The 22,588-nt window shown below is 45.0% G+C and overlaps 1 protein-coding gene across 1 annotated transcript; it reads left to right on the top strand.

Moving 5' to 3' along the window:
• Positions 1 to 8,076: 8,076 nt before the first annotated feature.
• smg5 (SMG5 nonsense mediated mRNA decay factor) lies at positions 8,077 to 22,370 on the top strand. The gene is made up of 22 exons (XM_021559653.3): positions 8,077 to 8,713; positions 9,532 to 9,630; positions 9,723 to 9,846; positions 11,610 to 11,766; positions 11,837 to 11,926; positions 12,073 to 12,162; positions 12,614 to 12,692; positions 13,280 to 13,405; positions 13,521 to 13,589; positions 13,792 to 14,012; positions 14,200 to 14,337; positions 14,444 to 15,310; positions 15,578 to 15,747; positions 15,950 to 16,025; positions 16,492 to 16,667; positions 16,767 to 16,925; positions 17,063 to 17,122; positions 18,235 to 18,394; positions 19,887 to 19,977; positions 20,434 to 20,508; positions 20,666 to 20,804; positions 21,138 to 22,370. Exons 1-22 carry the CDS (start codon positions 8,649 to 8,651, stop codon positions 21,219 to 21,221), a joined length of 3,315 nt encoding a protein of 1,104 aa, XP_021415328.3. The 5' UTR covers positions 8,077 to 8,648; the 3' UTR covers positions 21,222 to 22,370.
• Positions 22,371 to 22,588: the final 218 nt, after the last annotated feature.

The following is a 22,588-nucleotide window of genomic DNA, read 5'->3' as shown; positions in this document are numbered from 1 at the left end:
CCATTGGGCACAGGCTCCATTACGCACCTGACACAGAGCGTCACCCTCCAGATTGGAGTCTTCCACACCGAAACCATTCAACTCATGAACTTTCATCCCCCAAACAGCCACTCATCCTCGGACACCCCTGGCTTTGTCGTCACGACCCTGCCATCTCGTGGTCTACTACCTGCTTCATTAGTTGTCTCAGCCTAACCTGCAGAGCCACCACCATTAAGGACTGTGCCTCTGCAGTGCCGCCCACCATACCATCTGAATACGCCCAGTACAGCAATGTCTTCAGCAAAATCAAGGCCTCCACTCTGCCACCACATTGCCCAGGGGACTGTGCTATTGACTTACTCCCTGGAGTGTCCCCACTGAAGGGCCGTGTTTAGCCCCTATCTATCCCGGAAAATGAAATGAGGCAATGGAGAACTACATTGACGAAACACTCAAACGGTTTCATTCGTTCTTCTTGCCCGGCTGCATCCAGCTTCTTCTTTGTTGGAAAAAAGGACGATGGTCTCCGCCCATGTATTGATTACCGTTCCCTGAACGACGTCACGGTCAAGAACCATTTCCTTCCTCTGATCCCAGCGACCCTTGAACAAGTGGGCCGCACCAACATCTATACAAAACTCGACCTGCGATGTGCATATAACCTTGTTCGTATACGTGAAGGCGACGAATGGAAGAAGGCCCTTATCACCGCATGAGGGTACTACGAATACCTGGTTATGCCCTACGGCCTTACTAACGCCCCTGCCGTCTTCCAATTCTTTATGAACAAGGTTTTACAGGATATGATCGATCGCTTTCTCCTTGTCTACATTGATGACATCCTGATTTAGTCCAGCTCCCTGAAGGAACACATACAGCGTGTGCAAAAGGTTCTTCAATGGCTCCTTGACCATAACCTTTATGTGAAGACTGAAAAGAGCACCTTCCATGTAACCTTGGCAAACTGCCTCGGTTTCGTACTGACACCTGGAGGTGTCAGCATAGATGAGAACAAAGTCCCCTCCATCAGTAACTGGCCCAAATCCACCACCATTAAGGAACTCCAACATTTCATTGGGTTCTCCAACTACTATCGCCGGTTCATTCGGAACTTCAGTTCTACTGCCGCTCCCATCACTGCCCTTACCAGCCAAAAGACCCGGATTCGTCAATGGACTGAAACCGCCCTGACTGCTTTCAACAACTTGAAATGCCTATTCCCCTCAGCTCCTGTTCTTCGCCAACCTGATCCGACTCTTCCTTTCACCCTGGAGGTGGATGCCTCTGAAGTAGGAGCCATATTCTCTCAGCAGTTGGGAACACCTCCAAAATCACATCCCTGTGCCTTCTTTTCAGGAAGTTATCCTCCGCTGAGAGGAATTACGATGTGGGGAAAAGAGAACTCCTCACCATCAAGCTGGCCCTCAGAATGGCACCACTGGTTGGAGGGCGCACAACATCCCTTTCTCGTCCTAACAGATCATCGTAATCTGGAATATATCAGAGGAGCCAAGAGGTTAAACTCCAGAAAAGCCTGCTGGGCTCTCTTCTACACACGCTTCCATTTTCATGTTACTTACATCCCCGGAAAAGAAAAACTTAAAAGCTCTCCCGCCAGTTTGACCTTCTGACCAATAACTCAGACCCTACACCATTCTTCCTTCCTCTTGCATTATGGGGCCGGTACTGTGGGAGGTTCACTCAGCCATACAATAATTCCTAACCTCAGACCCGGCTCCTCCTGAGACACCAGCTGGAAGGAGTTACGTACCAGCAGCTGTTAGACCCCCAACTGATGCAATGGTGTCACACGTCCTTAGGGTCTGGCCATCCGGGCATTACACGAGCCACCAAACTTCTAGCTCATAAATTCTGGTGGTCCTCACTGGCATCTGACGTAAGGGATTACGTACTCTCCTGTCCAGTCTGCACCCAAACCAAAAGCCCTCATCTCCCTTCCGGGAAGCTTCAACCTTTGCCAATCCCTCACAGACCCTGGTCCCACATGGCTGTTGACTTCATCACAGACATTGCTGAATCCTCTGGCAACACCACCATCCTTGTCATAGTAGATCGTTTAAAAAAAATGTGTCTGGTTCCTCTTCCTCATTTACCTAACGCCATGGAATTGGCTAGGTGTATGTTCCAGCACGTGTTCCGTCTGTATGGTATTCCGGAGGACCCCGGAGCCCCAGTTTGTCTCCCGGGTGTGGCTAGTCTTCTGTGACCGACTGAGGGTCGCCCTCAGACTCTCCTCTGGGTACCATCCCCAGACCAACGGGCAGACCGAACACCTGAACCAAGAAATAGGGAAGTACCTCCGCCAACAATGTTCTACCTCTCCACACGACTGGAGTCGGTATATGGCCTGGGCCGAATACGCTCAAATCACTCATGCATTCATCCCTCCGCCTTACTCCGTTTCAGTGTGTTACCAACCCCCCATGTTTCCCTGGGAGGCGGAGCCTGGTACTGTCCCAGCTGTTGACGACTGGTTTCGGCATAGTGAACAGGTATGGGAGACAGGTATGGGCTCACCGCCATCTGCAGAAAGCCTCTAATACCCAGAAACGCTTTGCCGACCTACGCCACTCTTTCACCCCGGATAGCGTGTGTGGCTCTCTACCAGAGACATCTGGCTCCGCCTCCCCTGAAAAGTTATGTCCTCGCTTCATTGGTCCCTTCAAGATAACCCATCGCATCAACCCTGTCATGTATTGCCTCCAGTTACCCCATCAGTATAAAATCTCCTCGTTCTTCCATGCGTCTTTAAAACCGGTCCTCTTCATCCTACAGTGTCAACCTGCAGTCAGTGCGCCCCCACTGTTGGACGTCGGAGGGGAACCTGCCTATGCCATTCAAGCCATCCTTGATTCCAAACGCCTGAGAGGTTGCATCCACTATCTAGTGGACTGGAAAGGTTATGGACCTGAAGACCAGGTTATGGGTCCAGGACATCCTCAACACAGGGATGATTCAGGCATTCCACCGTAACCGTCCGGATCGTCCCGCTCCCCGACCTCGGGGTCGACTCCCGAACAGGCCCACTGGACATCAGCCTTGACGCAGAATGTCGGGTCAGTTCACGACTTTGTCGAACCAGCCTGCCGGACCTCGCCCCACGAGGTAGGCTGCTGCCTCTGCTCCCCCGCCCGCTCCACCCTCCAGTGCTATTGGGTCGTCAGGAGCCTTCCTTGGGGGGGGGGGGGGGGGGGGGGTACTGTAAGGTTCTGTGTTAATTTTCTTAGTCAACCTTGTGTTCTGTTTGCCTTCTTGAACGTAGCCCTGTCTTTCATTTTTGTTCATTGATTTCAGCTGTGTTAGTTACTCACCTGGTCTCATCAGCTCCTTATTTACTTCAGTTCATTCTGTTTGTGCCTTTGTGAGGTATTGTTTGTTTTGACTCTGCTAAGCCTTTTCCTAGCTCATTTGTGAGAACCAGTTATAGCATTCAGTCCTAGTTTTGATTTACCTACCTGTGTATGACCATTGCCTGCCTGTGACCACGATTCCTGCCTTCTGCAAAGGCGAAATAAACACCTGCCGCGCAGGTATCTACACCTTTTTCTCCCTGAGTATTCATTTACACAAGTATACACACCCCTGAGTCAAAACATGTTAGAATCACCTTTGGTAGCAATTACAGCTGTGAGTCTTTCTGGGTAAGTCTCTGGGAGCTTTGCACACCTTGATTGTTGAATATTTGCACATTATTATTTTTAAAATTCTGCAAGCGCTATCAAGTTGGTGGTTGATCATTGCTAAACAGCCATTTTCAAATCTTGACAGATTTTCAAGACGATTTAAGTCAAAACTGTAACCAGGCCACTCAAGAACATTCAATGTCGTCTTGATAAGCAGCTCCAGTGTATATTTGGCCTTGTGTTTTAGGTTATTGTAATGCTGAAAGGTGAATTTGTCAACCAGTGTATACACAATGTTGAAATGAGCAGTTCATACTTTAAAACCCACAAATGTCGCTGAGTTAAAGCAGTTCTGCATGCAAGAGTGGGCCAAAAATCCTCCACAGCCATGTGAGAGACTGGTCAACAACTACAGGAAGTATTTGGTTACAGTCTTTGCAGCTAAAGGTGGCACAACCAGTTGAGTGTAAGGGGGCAATTACTTTTCACACAGGGACATGGGGTGTTGCATAACTTTGGTTATGAAATAAGTATGAGTCCTGACTAGAATACAGTATGTAAACATTAAAGTGACCCATGTTCATTGATTCTATATATATAAGGCTTTTAAGGTGCAGGGTAGAGTACCTGGTGGTAGCTGGCTAGTGACAGTGTCTACGAAGACAGTCATTTAGTTCAGTAACCTTCGCTGCCTTGGGTACAGGAACAATGGTGGACATCTTGAAGCAAGCGGGGATAACAGAATGGGATAGGGAGCGATTAAATATGTCCGTAAAAACTCCAGCCAGCTGGTCTGCACATGCTCAGAGGACGCGGCTTGGGATGCCATCTGCGCTGGCAGCCTTGCCAGGGTTGACACCCTTGAATGTCTTACTCGTGTCAGCCACAGAGATTGGGAGCACACAGTCCTCATGAGCGGCTGGGGCCCACATCGATGGCTCCGTGTTGTTTTTCTTTGTCCGGGATTGAGGCATCGATGTCTGCGACGTACCCCAAAGTCTGTTCAAGAACGTTGAACATTTTGGGGAAACATGTCGTTCAGTACAAACCGTCACGCAACGTAGCGAATGTAACTTAACACACCCTTGTAGAGTAGCCTAAAGTCAAATGAAGTTTATGCAACAATCTTACGCAAAGGGACTGTTAGGTCTTCTGGAATCTACAATAAGTGTGGCGATGTCCACACTCAGAAGCGTATAGGCTAAAGTGTATGCTACACTTTTTTATTTTATTTTTGTATGCTACATTTATGAACAAGGTATGCATCTAGTGTATGAGGCCTGTGGTAGCAGAATCAAAATCCTTTAGGTAATATTGATAAATAAGATGTTTTATTAATTTTCATAAGTATGCTTATGTGGAAAAAGTTACTTGGGCCCAGAGAGGGGAGAGGTCAGGTTAGTCTTATCTGTAAATGTGTCTGTAACTATTCCTAAACCATGTGAAGGGATGGTGTGATTAATGGGGAACCAGTTAGTTGGCTCCACAATGTCTTTGGTTCCAGTCACTTCTCTCTGTAAGCTTGTCCAGGAGGGGTTGTATTTTTTTTATGGGAGTATCTAGAAATTGACAATTGATATATACCATTGGATGAGGTAATGTCTTGGTACTATGTTGTACCAAGAACGAGATAAGAGCTTCGGTTTAGGAGACCAAACTGAACGATAATTTATAGCTAATGCTATAAATTATGGGATACTCTTTTTTCTGGTAAAAGATCTGTTATTCGTTATGTGAGTTTTGATGGGTGTGTCTTGGCTATAAATGATACTAAGGACTGTTTTGTAAGCACTCTCAGATAATTCATTTATAGACACTGAATTGATCTGAGAGTCACAGGGCTATGGTGAAGCTCATATAATTAAAGATGGACTTTATGATAACTCTGACTTGTGTGTGGTTTGCTCTCTCATGATTTGGTAATACAGAAAATTTCAATGACAGGCCACTTTAAAACGAATGCAATCACTGCTTACCTGGTGCGTCGGATCATGAAAAACACACCCTAGCACACTACATTATCAAATTACAGAGCCATAGCCAACCAGCAAAGTGGCCTAATTTAATTCCTAGCACTTAAACCTAAGCGAAAAAAGAGATAGCTCATTTAGCTACAAAACAAGAAGCTCCAGCCGATTCAAACTCTCAAAGAACAGCATTAAGGAACATCACTTACCTTTCTCTGTTGAAATAGATGTGATGATGGCATGCAAACTGGATCATGTGGTCCTTCGGTGATTGCCTTGTCTATCAATCAAAAACCAACGAGAAATGTTTATTTGTAGCCTAATTCTTTTTTTCTCCAAAACATAAACCCAGAATATTCAGTATTCATCTAAATCACTCCTAATCACAGCTCCTGGTCAGTCCAGTCCAAGCTCTTCCCTGTTCTGACACCCCAAATGTGGAACCAGCATCCACCTGAAGCTACGACAGCAGAGTCTTCCCGAAAACATCTGAAACCGTACCTCTTCAAAGAGTATCTTAAATAATACCAAAGCCCCCCCCCCCCCCAAAAAAATGCAGCAATATCAAATATTTTACTGAGTTACAGTTCAGATCAGGAAATCAATCAGTTGAAATAAATTAATTAAGCCCTAATCTATGGATTTCACCTGACTGGGAATACAGATCTGTTGTACAGATCTGTTGGTCACAAATACCTTAAAAATAAGGTAGGGGCGTGGATCAGAAAAACAGTCAGTATCTGGTATGACCACCATTTGCCTCATGCAGTGCGACACATCTTCGCATAGAGTTGATCAAGCTGTTAATTGTGGCCTGTGGTCCCACTCCTCTTCAATGGCTGTGCGAAGTTGCCGGATATTGGTGGGAACACATTGATCTAGAGCATCCAGAACATGCTCAATGGGGGACATGTCTGGTGAGTATGCAGGTAACAGGAAGTGTGTACAGATCCTTGCGACATCGGGCTGTACTTTATCATGCTGAAACATGAGGTGATGGCGGCGATTAAACGGCACGATATTTGGCCTCAGGATCTTGTCACGGTATCTCTGTGCATTCAAATTGCCATAGATAAAATGCAATTGTGTTCGTTGTCTGTAGCTTATGTCTGCCCATACCATAACCCCACCTCCACCATGGGGCACTCTGTTCACAACGTTGACATCAGACAACTGCTAGCCCACACGACGTCATACACATGCTCTGCGGTTGTGAGGCCGGTTGGATGTACTGACAAATTCTCTAAAACAATGTTGGAGGCAGCTTATGGTAGAGAAATTAACAATAAATTATCTGACAACAGCTTTGGTGGACATTCCTGCTGTCAACATGCCAATTGCTTCTCCCTCAAAACTTGAGACATCTGTGACATTGTGTTGTGTGACAAAACTGCACATTTTAGAGTGGCCTTTTATTGTCCCCAGCACAAGGTGCACCTGTGTAGTGATTATGCAGTTTAACCAGCTTCTTGCTATGCCACTCCTGTCAGGTGGATGGATTATTTTAACAAAGGAGAAATGCTCACTAACAGGGATGTAAACAAATTTGTGCACAACTTTTGAGAGAAATAACCTTTTTTTGCGCATATTTTATATCAGCTCATGAAACATGGGACCAACACTTTGCATGATGCATTTATATTTTAGTTCCTTTTGTGAACTAACACTTAACTATTTTCCCTCTTACTAACTCAGACTTTTCTGATAGCTACTTTATTGAGGAAAAATGTACTTATTATGACTGTGATATATGGTTGTCCAACCTAGCTATCTTAATACAGCAGTGGGCTAAATCTGGGTCACACAGTGTTTCTTGTTAGTTTTAAACAAATCTACTTTAAACAAAACAAAAGTATACACCTCACACACATGTTCATGGGCTTAAAAAAAAAGGCATCTGTATCCTGTCAGATAAATAGTTGACATGTATTCAATTTTGAGTTTGCATCCCAATATTACACTTTATATTCATCACAGAAGACTGAAATATAACAAAACTGTTTGGCATAGAAACACCAGATTTTCATTTTTTTTTATTATTAATTATGAAAACAATATGAATAACATTCTACCCTTGAGGCCACTAGGTCATTTGACTGCAGGAAAGGGGTACGATGAATGTACTAACTTTAAGTCGCTCTGGATAAGAGTGTCTGCTAAATGACTCATGTAAATTGCCTAGGCAAACAAAGACTTGTTTGCTACAACACCTTGCTTGTTTTAGCAAGGTGCAACAAAAGTTTCATCAAGTTTTAGAGTCCAGAAACGAACTCAACTGCACAAATGCCCAGCAGTTCCGTCTTCAGTCAGGTGTTTTTTTTTCGGTGGTTATCACTCTTATTTCATTTTCATGACAGTCTTCATCAATAATCATTGGTTACCCGGTTATTGTGCCATGCAACCCTAATAACCCAAAAATATATACAAACGTTTTACATTGCCAGGGATCGCAAACAAACAAATTAATCATAATGAATCTGGCTGTCTGGCAATGTAGCTAGGTTTCCACTAGGTTCTACAGCCACAAATAAAAATAAAAAAATGTTTTGCTATTGGTCTTAATTCAAGGTTAGACATAAGGCTATCAGTGTGGTTAAGGTAAAGTCTTATTTTAATTAAGGGAAATTGTAGAATTAGCAACTAGTGCCGGTCCCGCGCGGAAGCAGGTCTAACATTTCACGCGAAGTCTCGCGCTGTTCTGGCGGTCGCTGTTTAATGGCTGTCCTCTTACTCGTAGCGATGTTTCGAACGGGGAAAAACACAAGGAAACCATCGGGGTGTGATAACTGACCGGGAATTAACACAAACACTGGGGCATTCCCTCTCCTAAACGGTTTCCGAACGGATGGACAGTTTGGCAAGCGACATAAGATACGAAAGCGACGTAGTGGTTAGCGGGAGAGGATAGAGCTGCTAACGTTAGCTAGTCAACACAGTTGTCACTGCCGGTGAGGCAAGCCCGGAGCAACCCTGACAAGAGTGGGGTTGAAGAGGGTGGGTGGGAACGCAGACTCTGTTGGACTGGAGCGTGTGACTCTTGGCACCAGATGCTAACATGAGTGGACCTGGGCAGGATAGCGAGCCAGAGGCAAAAGTCCTCCTCATCAAGCGGCTATACAGGTGAGGTAAAGGCCTTTTGCTGGGAAAAATTACATTAGCTAGCTAACAGTAGTAAAATAAATGGATAGCTAACCTTAGCTAGTTTGCTAACTAGCTAGTCATCTATTCAACTAGCTAGTTAGCTAACTAGCCAGTCACCTGTCTGTCTGTGACTTGCATAAGCTAACGTTAGCTAGTTAACTGTACTTGTCACGAAGCCTTCGTCGAAGGGCAATGACATTTTTACGAAGTAGTCGGACATTTTCGATAGTATGGGTTTTAAATAACCAGATGTAGCACAGTGGGAACTTATGAAGCGGATAGCTAATTAGCTAACTAACGTTAGCTTCTAGACAACTGAGCACTAACAGCACAGTAACAAGCTACTGTGCTATTAGCTAGCTAACTCATTCCTGTGTCAACTTGCTTTCTAAATAATATTAGTTGTTTAACTACGTTGTGATAGCTTCAGCTGTCAGTATTGTCACAGTACTAGTTAGCTGATAGGCCTACCTTGCTTGCTTGCTACCTAGCTAGTTAGTTATTTAGCAGCTAACTAGAAGCGTCTAGCAGAACATCACCACATGAATAATGTCGACTGGCTACTTTTAACATGCCTATTTAGGGCGAAACACAATTTTTCATAAGCCCCTTTAACTTTACATACCTAGTTAGGAAGCTATAATGTCAACCATTATCTCAGTGTGAAACATGTATGACAGTTTATATATTCCAGTTATAGCTAGCTAGCTAACGTTAGCTCAGTGAGTTTCCTCATTCCTCCAATGACAATTACCAAGTAATTTACCTGCCATAATAACTGTCTCTTGCGTGCTCAGGGCAGTGGTTGAGTCGGTACACAAGCTGGATGTCATCATTGGCAGCAAGTCATCGTACAGGGAGGTCTTCAAGCCTGAAAACATCAGCCTTCGCAACAAGTAAGCATTTTACTCTACTCCAACCTTTGCCCTAAACACTAAGGCAAAAGGCAACGCACCTAACCCCAACCTCATCTGTCTTCTGTGCCCAGGTTGAGGGAGCTGTGTGTGAAGCTGATGTTTCTCCACCCTGTGGACTATGGTCGCAAGGCTGAGGAGCTTCTGTGGAGGAAGGTCTACTACGAGGTCATCCAGGTCATCAAGACCCACAAGAAGGTACAGCGTTTAAGGGTGTTTTCCCATATAGTCCTCTTTAAAATAACTGATATCCGTCCTCTTTAAAGTGAACTTTGTGGTAAAAATGAAGCTAAAGAACTGTTCTCTTTGTATTCACACTTTCCTCGCTTTTGAATGGGGACTCTACTCTTTTGTGGTCCAAGTCCTCTTTGCATTCACATTGCTATATTTAGAAATGACCCAAGATCTTTTTCTAACATTCACTCAATGCGCTCTGGGACAAGCCACTTCTATTCGGCCATCAGATTTTCCACCAATGCACCTTATAGGACAAATCACTGCACTCTATGCTCCTCTGTAAACTAGTCATCTCTGTATACCTGTCGCAAGACCCACTGGTTGATGCTTATTTATAAATCCCTCAATCCCCCATATCTGAGATACCTACTGCATCCCTCATCCTCCACATACAACACACGTTCTGCCAGTCACATTCTGTTGAAGGTCCCCAAAGCGCACGCATCCCTGGGTCGCTCCTCTTTTCAGTTCGCTGTAGTTAGCGACTGGAACGAGCTGCAAATAACACTCAAACTTGACAGTTTTATCTCCATCTCTTCATTCAAAGACTCAATCATGGACACTTACTGACAGTTGTGGCTGCTTCGTGTGATGTATTGTTGTCTGTACCTTCTTTCCTTTGTGCTGTTGTCTTGTGCCATGTTTTGTGCTGCTACCATGTTGTCACGTTGTGTTGCTACCATACTGTGTTGTCATGTGTTGCTGCCATGCTATGTTGTTGTCTTAGGTCTTTCTTTATGTAGTGTTGTGGTGTCTCTCTTGTCGTGATGTGTGTGTTGTCCTATATTTTTTTATGCCAGCCCCCGTCACTGCAGGAGGCCTTTTGGTAGGCCGTCATTGTAAATAAGAATGAGTTCTTAACTGACTTGCCTAGTTGTTTAAAAAAAAAAAATATATATATATATATATATCACAAATAATACATTTAATCAAAATATGTTATTGGACAGATATACCTTCTTACATTTCGTAATCTAATATATTGCATTTAGTTAAAAGATGAGACAAAGTAAGATACTATTAACTTGTAATTATTATTGGTAACAGAATAAATAGTGGAAGAATAACTGCAGATTAAATAATGCTGTAATTGAAAATTGTACACCCAATGTAGGTTGCCGCCCCATAAAGAGCTAGAATAAATTTGGACGTTATGTTGCTTCTCACCAAATATGTTTTCTCACACTTCCAACCCCACAATCAAATAAACAGTGTATGAAACTCTCTTATAGATCACATGTTGCAAACAAATAATCTGAACTAAAAACACTACACATTTTGGAATGTCTGTGCGTCCTTGACAATCGCTAATCAATATCCAAAAACGGCACGCTGTTTTTTTCCCTCGAACCTGCACATAATCTTTTCTCTTGTGGCACCAATGTGAGGGGTTATGGCAGGGAAAACAGTGTTGCAGTAGTGTGTGTAATCGCAAGCGAACCTGGGGAGCATTGCCCTAAATAATGGAACCGAACTCAGACCAACTCTGGAGATGTCCTCAGTTTGCTTCGGGGGCTGTTTTGGAGTGTTAACACTGCATTATGCAAACCGCAAAATGCAAAACACCCTAAGTTATTGGGGAAATGTTGACTGTGTGGCCAGTACAGTGACTCCTGAGCTTTCAGACATGCACACGTTATCTTTCCTCATGCCCTACACACAACCCTTTTATTTCTAATCTCTTCTTATTACCTGGCCCCCTTTTATCTCTCTGTCTTTTGCAGCACATCCACAGTCGCAGTGCCCTGGAGTGTGCCTACAGGACTCACCTGATAGCCGGCGTGGGCTTCTATCAGCACCTGCTGCTCTACATCCAGTCCCACTACCAGCTGGAAATGCAGGACTGCATCGACTGGACCCATGTCACCGACCCCCTCATCGGTGAGAGACACTCAGGTCAGAGGTATCTGTAATTGACACCGTGTATAAATTATTGTATTTGTTTTTGTAGGTCGGAAGAAGCCGGTATCAGCCACCCCTAAGGAGATGGAGTGGGCCCAAATGGCCTGCCATCGCTGCCTGGTGTACCTGGGAGATCTCGGTAATACAAACTTTATCTTTCTCACCAAAGAGATTTGAGACAACCTTATTTGTATGACCATGGAATATCATTCCCCAAATCCAAGGTCACGTTTATTTGAATGTATAGGCGAGGTTTACAGGAGGTTGTTTGAATGTTTTCCACAGCCCGTTACCAGAACGAGTTGGCTGGGGTGGAGGCTGAGCAGCTGTCAGAGCGGTTCTACCACCAGGCCCTGTCAGTCACTCCGCACGTAGGTGAGTTGACAACAAGGTGTTACCGGCCCTCTCTTTCACAGCACATTACCGCCATTTTTCACACTAACCGGTTTACTCACACCACACCACCATCTACAAATGAATCACTCTTGTTATATTGCCCACATAGTGATGAACTCACACAGCACTTATTGATTGAGCTTTATTATATGACTGGTCAAAGCTTTACACAACTCATAGTGATCTAGCTGAACAGTTAGCGGGCCATTTGAGCCAGGAACAGGAAATTCAGTAACTGTTAGCTGGCCAGGAGAGTGCATTCAGTCTCAATAAATCACTGATCCACATTTGAAACGTTCTGTCTTTTTGAGAGGGCTTCAGAGGGCTTCATCAGTCGAACTGAAAGTCAATATTAAATGGCTGCTGCTAAAGGAAAGCAATGTCTTTATTGTGCCATGATGTTGACAAGTGTTTGATGTTTTGTTTTCAGGAATGCCTTTCAATCAGTTAGGTACACTGGCGGGGAGTAAATTCTACAACGTGGAGGCCACCTATTACTACCTACGCTGGTGAGAGGAGACTTCAACACGTCTAGATTTACTGCAGCACATCCACAATCTATGACTGGCCTGTAGACTATGCTGTGCTATTGTTCTCTACCTTAGTGGGGCAATGTAGTCACACTGCTGGGGAGAAATATCTTCATGGCAGCAATTCATATTTGGATCACATCAGTAGGCACTAAATAGCATGTTTGAAATGGTAGAGGTTCTGAAACCAGCCTGTTAGGAGAAGAAGCCCAATTTCTGATCCAGAACATTTAAAAAAAACACTTGCCACCGAGTGGTACCGGGACGATACCAGTATTGCAATAACCGTTAGTAGTGGTGGGTTTACAAAACACAAAGCGGATTGAGCTTTCGGAAAACAGCCCTGATTTTGGAAAGAAACATTGTTGTCATCCAGCCACAATTATTTGTTTTCCAAGCTATAGCACACACTATTTTACATACAGCTGGTTTTTAAAGGACCAAAGAGTTGGGTCTGCTTCGTGTTTTCATTGCCATGGACGAACAATTGCGATACTGGTATCGTCACATCCCTACCACCAAGTATTGATCATGGTTGTCTCCTCTGTGGTCCCGTGTTTGAACAGTATACAGTCGGAGACTCCCTTCGAGGGGGCCTATGGGAATTTGAAGCGTCTGTTTGATAAAGCTGCTAAGATGTACCACCAGGTGAAGAAACAGGAGATGAAGAAGCTGTCTCCCTCACGGCAAAGGTCAGTCTGGTTTCCTCACACCACAGCCCTGAAATGAGAAATCCCTAGGTGAGCATTGAAACAGGTATTGAGATGGTCCTCTTTGTTACTCTTTCTACAACTGTTTACTTTCCAGATCCAAGGACATCAAGCAACTTCTGGTGAGCTTCATGTACCTACAGAGTCTACTGCAGCCCAAGAACAGGTTAGGACTCACTTTTAACCATTTAGGCCCAAGTCATTTATCGCAATAGGAACCTTGACATTTTGTCCATATATGTGCTATCTGATGATAATAACAATTTCTTGAATTTTTTAACCCTGTTTGGTTAGTCTCAACCTGCTTTCTATTGTCTGTTGGGTCCGTGTTTGTAATGTCTTACCATTTCTCTCCTCCCTGTGAGTAGTCTGCTAGAGACAGAGCTGACCTCTCTGTGTCAGTCGGTGCTGGAGGATTTTAACCTGGTGCTGTTCTACCTGCCCTCGCCGCCACATGGCCACGAGGCCACTTCCCCCAGCGAGGAGGAGCTTGAGGAGCACGACTCGCCCTGCGCCCTGCTCCCCGACGCCCTCATCTTCAAGATGGTGGTCACCTGCCTCATGGTGGTGCACAGCCTGAAGCGGGGAGGTCAGTAAGAATATAGATGTCACATATTTGTTTTTACAAATCGCTTTTCAAACGTTATGTGTATAGGGTGTTTTAAGTAGAGCTGAGTCGGTAGGCATGTGAGGATAGTGACATACTGCAAGGGAGAAATAAGGGGATATGTTGATTCGTTGTATTGCAAAGTTGATATGTCGACTTGTTTGTGTAGGGTCCAAGCAGTACAGTGCGTCAATAGCCTTCACGCTGGCCCTCTTCTCCCACCTGGTGAACCATGTCAACATCCGTCTGCAGGCTGAGCTGGAGGAGGGGGAGAGCCAGGTGCCCCCACTGCAGACTGACAACACAGGTGAGAACACCACTCCCAGCTAACCTCATGCTGCCTATACACTATTCATGTTCTGTTAATCCTCTGAAAAACAAATGGAACAATGATGATATTTGTTTGCTCCTAGACGATTCTGAGTTGAGAGACCCGTCTGACTCGTTGACATCGGAGGAGAGGCCCCTGCAGAACGGCTCCCTGGACCATGAGGAGGACGAGGGGGGCCACCGGAGCACTTTGGCCCAGAAAGCAGGCGTCGGTGAGCGGAAGGCAGAGGAGGAGAAACAGAAGCAAAAGAAGTACGCCCGCCTCTCCATGCTGCGCCGCCGCCGCGCCACCTGCAAAGAAGACGAGAGCGACCTGAGCGAGGGCTTTGAGAGTGATGAAGAGGAAGAAGAGCAGAGGGGCTGCGACGACTCTGGGGGTGCCTCGTCGGGACCCCCACTCACCCCCGCCATGCTGGGGAAGGAGAGCAAGAGAGGGAGGGAGCACCCGACAGAGGGGACCTGGGAGAGCGGCTCGGAGGAAGACGAGGAGGGCGGCACGGCCTTCGATGTGGAGACTGACTCGGACATGAACAGCCAGGAGTCACGCTCCGACCTGGAGGATATAGAGGACTCAGAAACCCCGGAGAACTTGGACACCACTACTCGGGGGGAGCTGCAGCCCGGAGAAGACGATGAAGAGCAAGCCAATTCCAGGGAGGACGGCGACGGGGACACCCCTCCAACCACCAATGGCCCCCTCCTGCACAGCGACCCCAGTATCAGCAGTAACCTCCAGGCCATGTCATCCCAGCTGTTCCAGGCCAAGCGCTGCTTCCGCCTAGCGCCCACCTTCAGCAACGTGCTGCTGAGGCCCCACAGCTCCTCCACCAACCCCACCCCCACCGACCCGGATGCCTCCTCCACCACCCCCTCCCAGGAGACGCCGCCTCCCCCGGGGGACTCACCCTGCGACGCTGGCCCGGGCACTGCCAACGGAACCAACGACAATGGTTAGTAACCTGCCCACACACAATGACGGCTGTGTTGATTATTATGTGATTTTTGTATAGTGCAGGATACTATTTTTTTTTTTAAAGATTAACTTCAATATAATGATGTACTTCTAGTCTGTTTTTAGTCTTTCCCAAAGACTACATTGGATAACAGCACATTGCTAAAATATGCCATTTTATAACAGTATATCTGAGGTTACCCCTAAGAAAACTAGGGTGTAGAATAAACACATGTTCATTTCTTTATTTGTCCATTCCCTGTAGAGGTGGATTCCGATTCAGAGTGTAGCGTGCACAGCAACCAATCAGTACACAGCGAGAAGACCCTGTCAGAGAGACTGGAGATTCTGACCAATCAGGGGCTCATCCAGGTGGTCAAGGTGTTTGTGGATTGGCTGAGAACCAACACTGACATTATCGTCATGTGTGCACAGGTAAAGGGGGTGGATTTTTCAGTAACCTAGAAGATCTTACAAACCGTATGCATTGAAAAATCCAATTTGCATTAAATTGGTAAAATACAAGTTCATCTTTGTATCAGCTGACTCGGGTGAAGGGTTTGTAGTCTTCATCATTGTTGGTGTTTGTTTCACTGTCTGTCTTCCGCTCAATGTAACGCCGTTACTCTGTCTGTAGAGTTCTCAGAGCCTATGGAACAGACTGTCTGTGCTACTCAACCTGCTGCCTGACGGGAACAAGATGCTGGAAGCAGGTGAGTTACTAAATGCACCCGTTCTTTTTATGGGTTGTTAATCTGCGTTTTTTTTTTTTTTACCTTTATTTAACTAGGCAAGTCAGTTAAGAACAAATTCCTATTTACAATGACTGCCTAAACCGGGTGACGCTGGGCCAATTGTGCGCCGCCCTATGGGACTCCCAATCCACTGCCTGTTGTGATACAGCCTGGAGTCAAACTATGATCTGTAGTGACGCCTCTACAACTGAGATGCAGTGCCTTAGAACGCTGTGCCACTCGGGAGCCCGAGGTGGAGGCTTGAGTTGGCCAAATTCTTCTCTCCCCCTCTCTCACATTATATTTCTCATTCCATCTGTTCTCTTTTCCTCACCTTTGGTTATTTTAACCCATCTTTTCAGGGATGAAATTCCAAATGTGTCTCATTCTGTGGAACACATGTGACAAGAAGTCACTTCTTAATCTCTCTCTCTCTGTATTTTAGAGCTGGGTTTGAACACTGAGGTGACGGAGCTGCTGAGTGTGTGTGAGCAGCCTGGCCTGGTCCAGTCCCTGCTGCTGCCTGAGGACCTGGCCCTGCGACACCTACCCGCCCTCAACCTGGCCCACCGCCGCCTCGACTACACCCGCCCCAGACCTTCCCTCAGCCCCGTACAGGAGGTACACACACCTAGCTTCCCTTAGACACCCTCACTGTTTTGCTGCCCTCTCTCTACTTTACTATCTCACTTGATCTCTCCCTTTCTCTCCCCATCTCAGTGTGTGGTGCGCGTGTGCTGCATCCGCAGCTTTGGCCACTTCCTCACTAATCTCCAATGCAATGTGCTGCACTTCAACCCGGAGGCGGGCATCTTCACCAGCATCACCCAATCGGAGCAGGAAAACCTGGTGCAGCAGGCCAAGGCCCAGATCCGCATGGTGAGCGGCAGTTGAATGAACCAATGAGACCAAAACAGCAGCAGTCACTCTAGTTTCAGTATTTGTTTCACTTGTGAAGCTCAAATGACTGCAAACTATTATCTATTTCAACACTGTGTGTGCGTTTGTGTGTCTAGGCAGAGGAGGAGGCTCGACGAAATCGCTTGATGAGAGACATGGCTCAGCTCCGACTACAGGTCTTTCTTCTGGAACATTCCATTCTATCATAAACCAAACACTATCAATATAGCTATCTGACACTATACTGAGTGTACAAAACATTAGTAACATTCCATTTCCATTACATACTGTAGACTGACCAGTTGAATCCAGGTGAAAGCTATGATCCCTTATTGATGTCACTTGTTAGTCCACTTCAATCACTGTAGATGAAGGGGAGGAGACAGGTTAGAAAATAAGGATTTTTAACTCTTATGACAATTGAGACATGGATTGTGTATGTGTGCCATTCAGAGGGTGAATGGGCAAGACAAAAGATTTAAGTGCCTTTGAACGGGGTATGGTATGTGGCAGGTGCACCGGTTTGTGTCAAAAACTGCACCGCTGCTGGGTTTTTCAAGCTCAACAGTTTCCTGTGTGTATCAACAATGGACCACCACCCAACTTGACACAACTGTGAGAAGCATTGGAGTCAACATGGGCCAGCATCCCTATGGAACGCAATTGACACCTTGTAGAGTCCACACCCTGACAAATTGAGGCTGTTCTGAGGGCAAAGGGGGGGGTGCAACTCCAATATTAGGAAGGTTTTCTTAATGTTTGGTATAATAAGTGTATATGTCTTAATTTACTTTTGCAGTCAAAACCTTGATGTGAATTTCATTAGATTTCAGCTGATGATGGTTAGGATGATTCCATTGAAGTATATTGCTTAATGTTGAATGTACAAATACACTGCCCTCCGTAATTCTTGGGATGGTGAAGCATTTTTTTTCTCTTTTGGCTCTATGCAAGAGTTTGGATTTGAAATCAAACAATGACTTTGTGGTTAAAGTGCAGACTGTCAGCTTTAATTTGAGGGTATTTTCATCCATATCGGGGGAACCGTTTAGAAATTACAGCACTTTTTGCAAGTAGTCCCCTCCCCCCATTTTAGGAGAGCAAAAGTTTGGGACAAATTCACTTGTGTGGTAAAAAGTTTATAGATTTTATTTAAAATCCAAATCTGTAGGGTATAGAGCCAAAAGAAGATGAAATGCTTCACTGTCCCAATAATTACAGAGGACACTGTATTATCCACTCAACATCTCATCAAGATAAGCAATTTGTCACGTGTCTTACCCTACAGTTGGAGGTGTCTCAGCTAGAGGGCAGTCTGCAACAGCCCAAGACCCAGTCATCCATGTCTCCGTACCTGGTACCCGACTCTGCCGCCCTGTGCCAGCACCTCAACCTCCTCAGACATCTGGCTGGCAGTGGCTGCTTCATCATCATCATTCCCCGCACAGGTGAGCACAGAGCCATGCCCTGTCTGGGTGAATAAACCCAGTGTTAGACTGGATGAGTCTGTTTGAATGCAGTCATAATTTAAAGGTTTCTCACCAGAATTGCATGGAGATAAAATTGTGATAAATATGATTTCTATATTGCAGGGTTGTTGAAGTATACAGGGTCCAGATTTGAATCAGGTTATTTACAGGGGGGCCAGACATCTTATACATTTATTAAATGTACATTTTAAGTGCTTTAAGAGAAGCCTAATTCAGTGCATGAAATTGTTTAAATAATGGATCACATTTGTACTTGTAACACAGTTGACCTGCATCACATTAATTTCTACCTTCCTGTCAGTTTTAGACATGGCTTCATCTTTTGTTTTTGTTTACACATAGTGAACCTTTTAGGCATGGCATATCTCAGTTGACTAACTTGTGCAGAGAAGTCTCTCTCCCCTCGCATCAGTAGAGAACGACTCCCTGTAACAAACTGCACCACCTCTGTGGGGACTTAAACTGAAAGCTGACTTTACAGATTTGAGGAGTTTATCTTAACTCTGACATCACGGGAGTGATCTGTACTGATGATAACTGAATATAGTTGCGCAGTGTAGGGAAATCAAATCAGAGGAGAAAATAACATGTCTTTTTTTTATTGGCACGGTTTTCAATCATATCAACTGTTTTTATTCCTTCCCTGTACTCCCAAATTAAATCCTTTCTATTGACTGAAGATGTCACTGAAAAATGAACATCTGATATGGACTGTTCATCAAGCATTTTCACTAGATATGTGTTGGCTTTTTTGTGACGTCAATCACGGAGAAAAGCAACTATGTCCTTCCTAAGCTAACACAGGCTGCTCTCTTGACATCATTATTACCCGTGCTTAGCCACTGAGCATCATTATGTAAAAGTAGATCATGATGCTCAGCAGACCACAAAACAAGTGATGTTGCAGGCTAGATGTTGATTGGATAAAGTTTATGATAACCATGGCTGAGTCTGTGGTGTTTAACTCACTGCTGAGTTTACACCAGAGCATGATTTGCAGTGGTCTCATCTGCTGTGAAAAAGCCGATAGGTGGGCAGACAGACCCTGTTAGCAGCTCTGATTGGCTGTAACTGGTATGTTGGGTGATATTGATTGACAGCATTTAATGGGCGGGACTACAGGGAAACAGATTTCCCCCATTGGAATGTTGAACAAGGGCTCATTTTGGCTCTAAACACATCCCCCACCCCATTGTTGCAGGATTTTTAAAATGTTTATATACTTTTCAGAATTGATCAGAAGCCCATTCTAAATTGATAAACGGGCCTGATTTGTCCTGCTGGCAGCCAGTTGAATAGCCCTGCTATATTGTTTTGACATTGGCTATTTGCTGGCTGTGTTTTGTAAGTTCCCGAGGGGATGACTGAAGCTGTGTTGTCTTTCTAGTTAGAGCATGAAATGAATAGATACCAAAGTTTAAACATGATGGTTGACTGTTATGTGCTTCAGTGATTGATGGCCTTGACCACCTGAAGAAGGAGAATGCCGGAGCGAGAGACGGTATCCGCTTCCTGGAGTCTGAGTTCCGTAAAGGCAACAGGTCTGTCTCAACCCTCAAGTGTGATATATAGTAATATAGTGGGCCACATTTTAAGATCTGACAACCACAATCAGCCAACCCAGCACAAGCGAAGCCAGTTCTTGTGTCAGAAGCATAGCCTGTTATCATTGAATGGGATATGTTGAGTCGACAGTTCCTTGAATGTAAAGATAAAGCAATTTTCAATGTGCTTAGCCTTTATCCTGTGTGAAACCCTAGAGCCAATGATACACAGGTCATTGTTCCTTTTATATCAATGTATCTCACGTAACCGATTGCAAATGAGCTAGCTGTTGGGGCCCATATTGCCCTTAATTCTTCAGATCTTAACAAAACAATGTTTCTAACCATAACCCACTCTGAATCCGTGATCCAGTAAACTAAAAATAGGCTGCAACCCATATGGGTGAAGACACTTGATGTTGTAAACCCCTCTTCTGCCCCCCTCTACCTCAGGTACATACGTTGCCAGAAGGAGTCAGGGCGGAGTTTTGAGAGGGACAAACTGAAACGCCAGGACATGGAAGCCTGGTAAGCCTCCATTTGTCTTTCTGCAGTCTCTTCACATGGCCACCTCTCAATACATAGCATTCTTATACAAATGCTTCAAAAGTGGTAAAAGATTTTATGAAAGCTGTAAAACTCTTTCCCAGTGTTAACTGTTTTGCTTATGTGTCCTGATTTCAAGGCATCTATACAAGACGGTGGACAGCTGTCGTCAGCTGACCGTCTCCCAGAGCAACGGAGACGAAGACACAGCTGGCATGGTCACTATTCTCACCGGTCACTCAGTGGAGGATCTGTGTACCCGCTCTGTACCCATGAAGGTCAGTGAGCAACAATACATAACTACAATCAATCACTCACTCAGTTCCTTAGGCTCTCCAGCAACCACTGTTGGTATGGGCGGCTGGTCTGACTACTGTGTATTTCTGGTTTATCCCTTGCGTTGTACAGTATTGCTATTAATATTTCCCTGTTATAAACCATTTTGCCATGGTGTAGATCTTTGTAGAGAGCCAGAGTTATTTCTGAGAGAAGTTTGGCATGTTCGACCTCCCCCATTCATCCTTCCGTGATATTTACCTTACATTGTATGTTCATTGGCGTTAGAAGAGTTTAAGTCTTACCCTCCATTGTCTGTGTCTCCTTGGTAACAGTCGGCCGTCCAGGCAGTGGCAACAGCAGGCATGGAGCTGAAGAACATTGTGGAGTTTTACCGTCAGTGGAAGGAGATTGGCTGAGAGCTTCGGGGGCGAGGTCGGCACGGCGGACAGCTGATCACACACTCACTCCCTCTCTCTCTCCCACTCTGTTGCTCTGTCTGTATCTGCGTCTCCAAGGAAAATCAACTCTCGGAAAGAAAGAAGGGGGATGTAAAACAGTTGAAGGAAAGAAAAGGCGAGACACATGGGCAAAGGGGGCAATAAGAAACAGCAGAAGACCCCCAAACATAAAGAAGTGATCCCAAAGGTCGGGGTGAGAATTAAGTGGGGACGCTACGCACTTAAAGTGACCCTGGTTCACATCATAACCAGGCATATACTGTATACGATAGAAATGAGTACATTACGTGTCGAGAGAGAACCACTCATACACATTCACGCTCAGTTAAATCCATTGGTTTAGATGTGTAGAGCAGTGTTTCCAGTTTCCTCCTTTCCCTCTATTTGTGTTGTGAAGGTGGGACTATGTCAGCCCTATGGCTGGCTGGGTCTGGTCTGCTAAGGCAGGGGGGTGTGGAGTAAATCCCAAAGAGAGAACACATCTCTAGCGTGCCAAGCGATGAGCCTCTCGACACATCGGAGTCTTGGAGCTCGAGGGTTACAAACAGGGGTTCAGGTCAATGGACGTACACTTCTCCAGGATTTGTTTCTTTCCTATCAGTTTTTTTGCGGTGTACTTTTTGTGTCCAGTGACTAATGTATTGTTATCTGTGTATGAGGAGGAATAATAATGACGGTTTATGCCCTGCTATTGTTTTAATTAGGATTTTATTTTTGTACCCAAATATACTTTATTTTGTGTTTTTGTAAGATGTGCTGAATACACACAGGAATGAAATGCAGGGGGAGGGATGGGGTTGTCTTATATTGTTTCCCTAAACCTGTCTGGTAATCCTTTCGTTCTCAAGGAAATAGTCCTGACTTCTGTGTCATGGTGCCATTTTAGGAAGAGGTAGACTCGGGTGGGTTTGTGCTGTTGCTAGATGTTAAGGAGAGCGGGGCCTGCGGTTGTCCCAATATGGCGGTGCCAGGTGTTTGTTTTGACCCCTGTGAACTCCTGATATATCCCATCTACCATCATCACTAAATGTTCCATCATGCACAGTGCAAAGGAACTCGGTAATTGTGTGGCCACGCATTGAACAATAAAATGAACTCATTTTAAAATGTCTTCTTGTTTTCACTCTCTTGCAGAAACCATTTACAGTGGCAACTTTTCAAAGCTTTACACAATTCATGACACGGCACGGGACATTCTGAATTGGGAAAGCAACCTATTTGAACTGAACATACTCATTGCTGCACCCTTATGACAATAATAGCCATTGTTTCAATAAGTTGAACTTATCCAGAGACTATGACCGGCCAACATTTTTAAAATAAAA

The sequence above is a fragment of the Oncorhynchus mykiss genome, chromosome 2, assembly GCF_057628025.1.
Source record: "Oncorhynchus mykiss isolate SJ-2025 chromosome 2, ASM5762802v1, whole genome shotgun sequence".
NCBI lineage: Eukaryota > Metazoa > Chordata > Actinopteri > Salmoniformes > Salmonidae > Oncorhynchus > Oncorhynchus mykiss.
The sequence above is the reverse complement of the archived record's forward strand: the minus strand, read 5'-3'. Positions and strand labels throughout refer to the sequence as shown.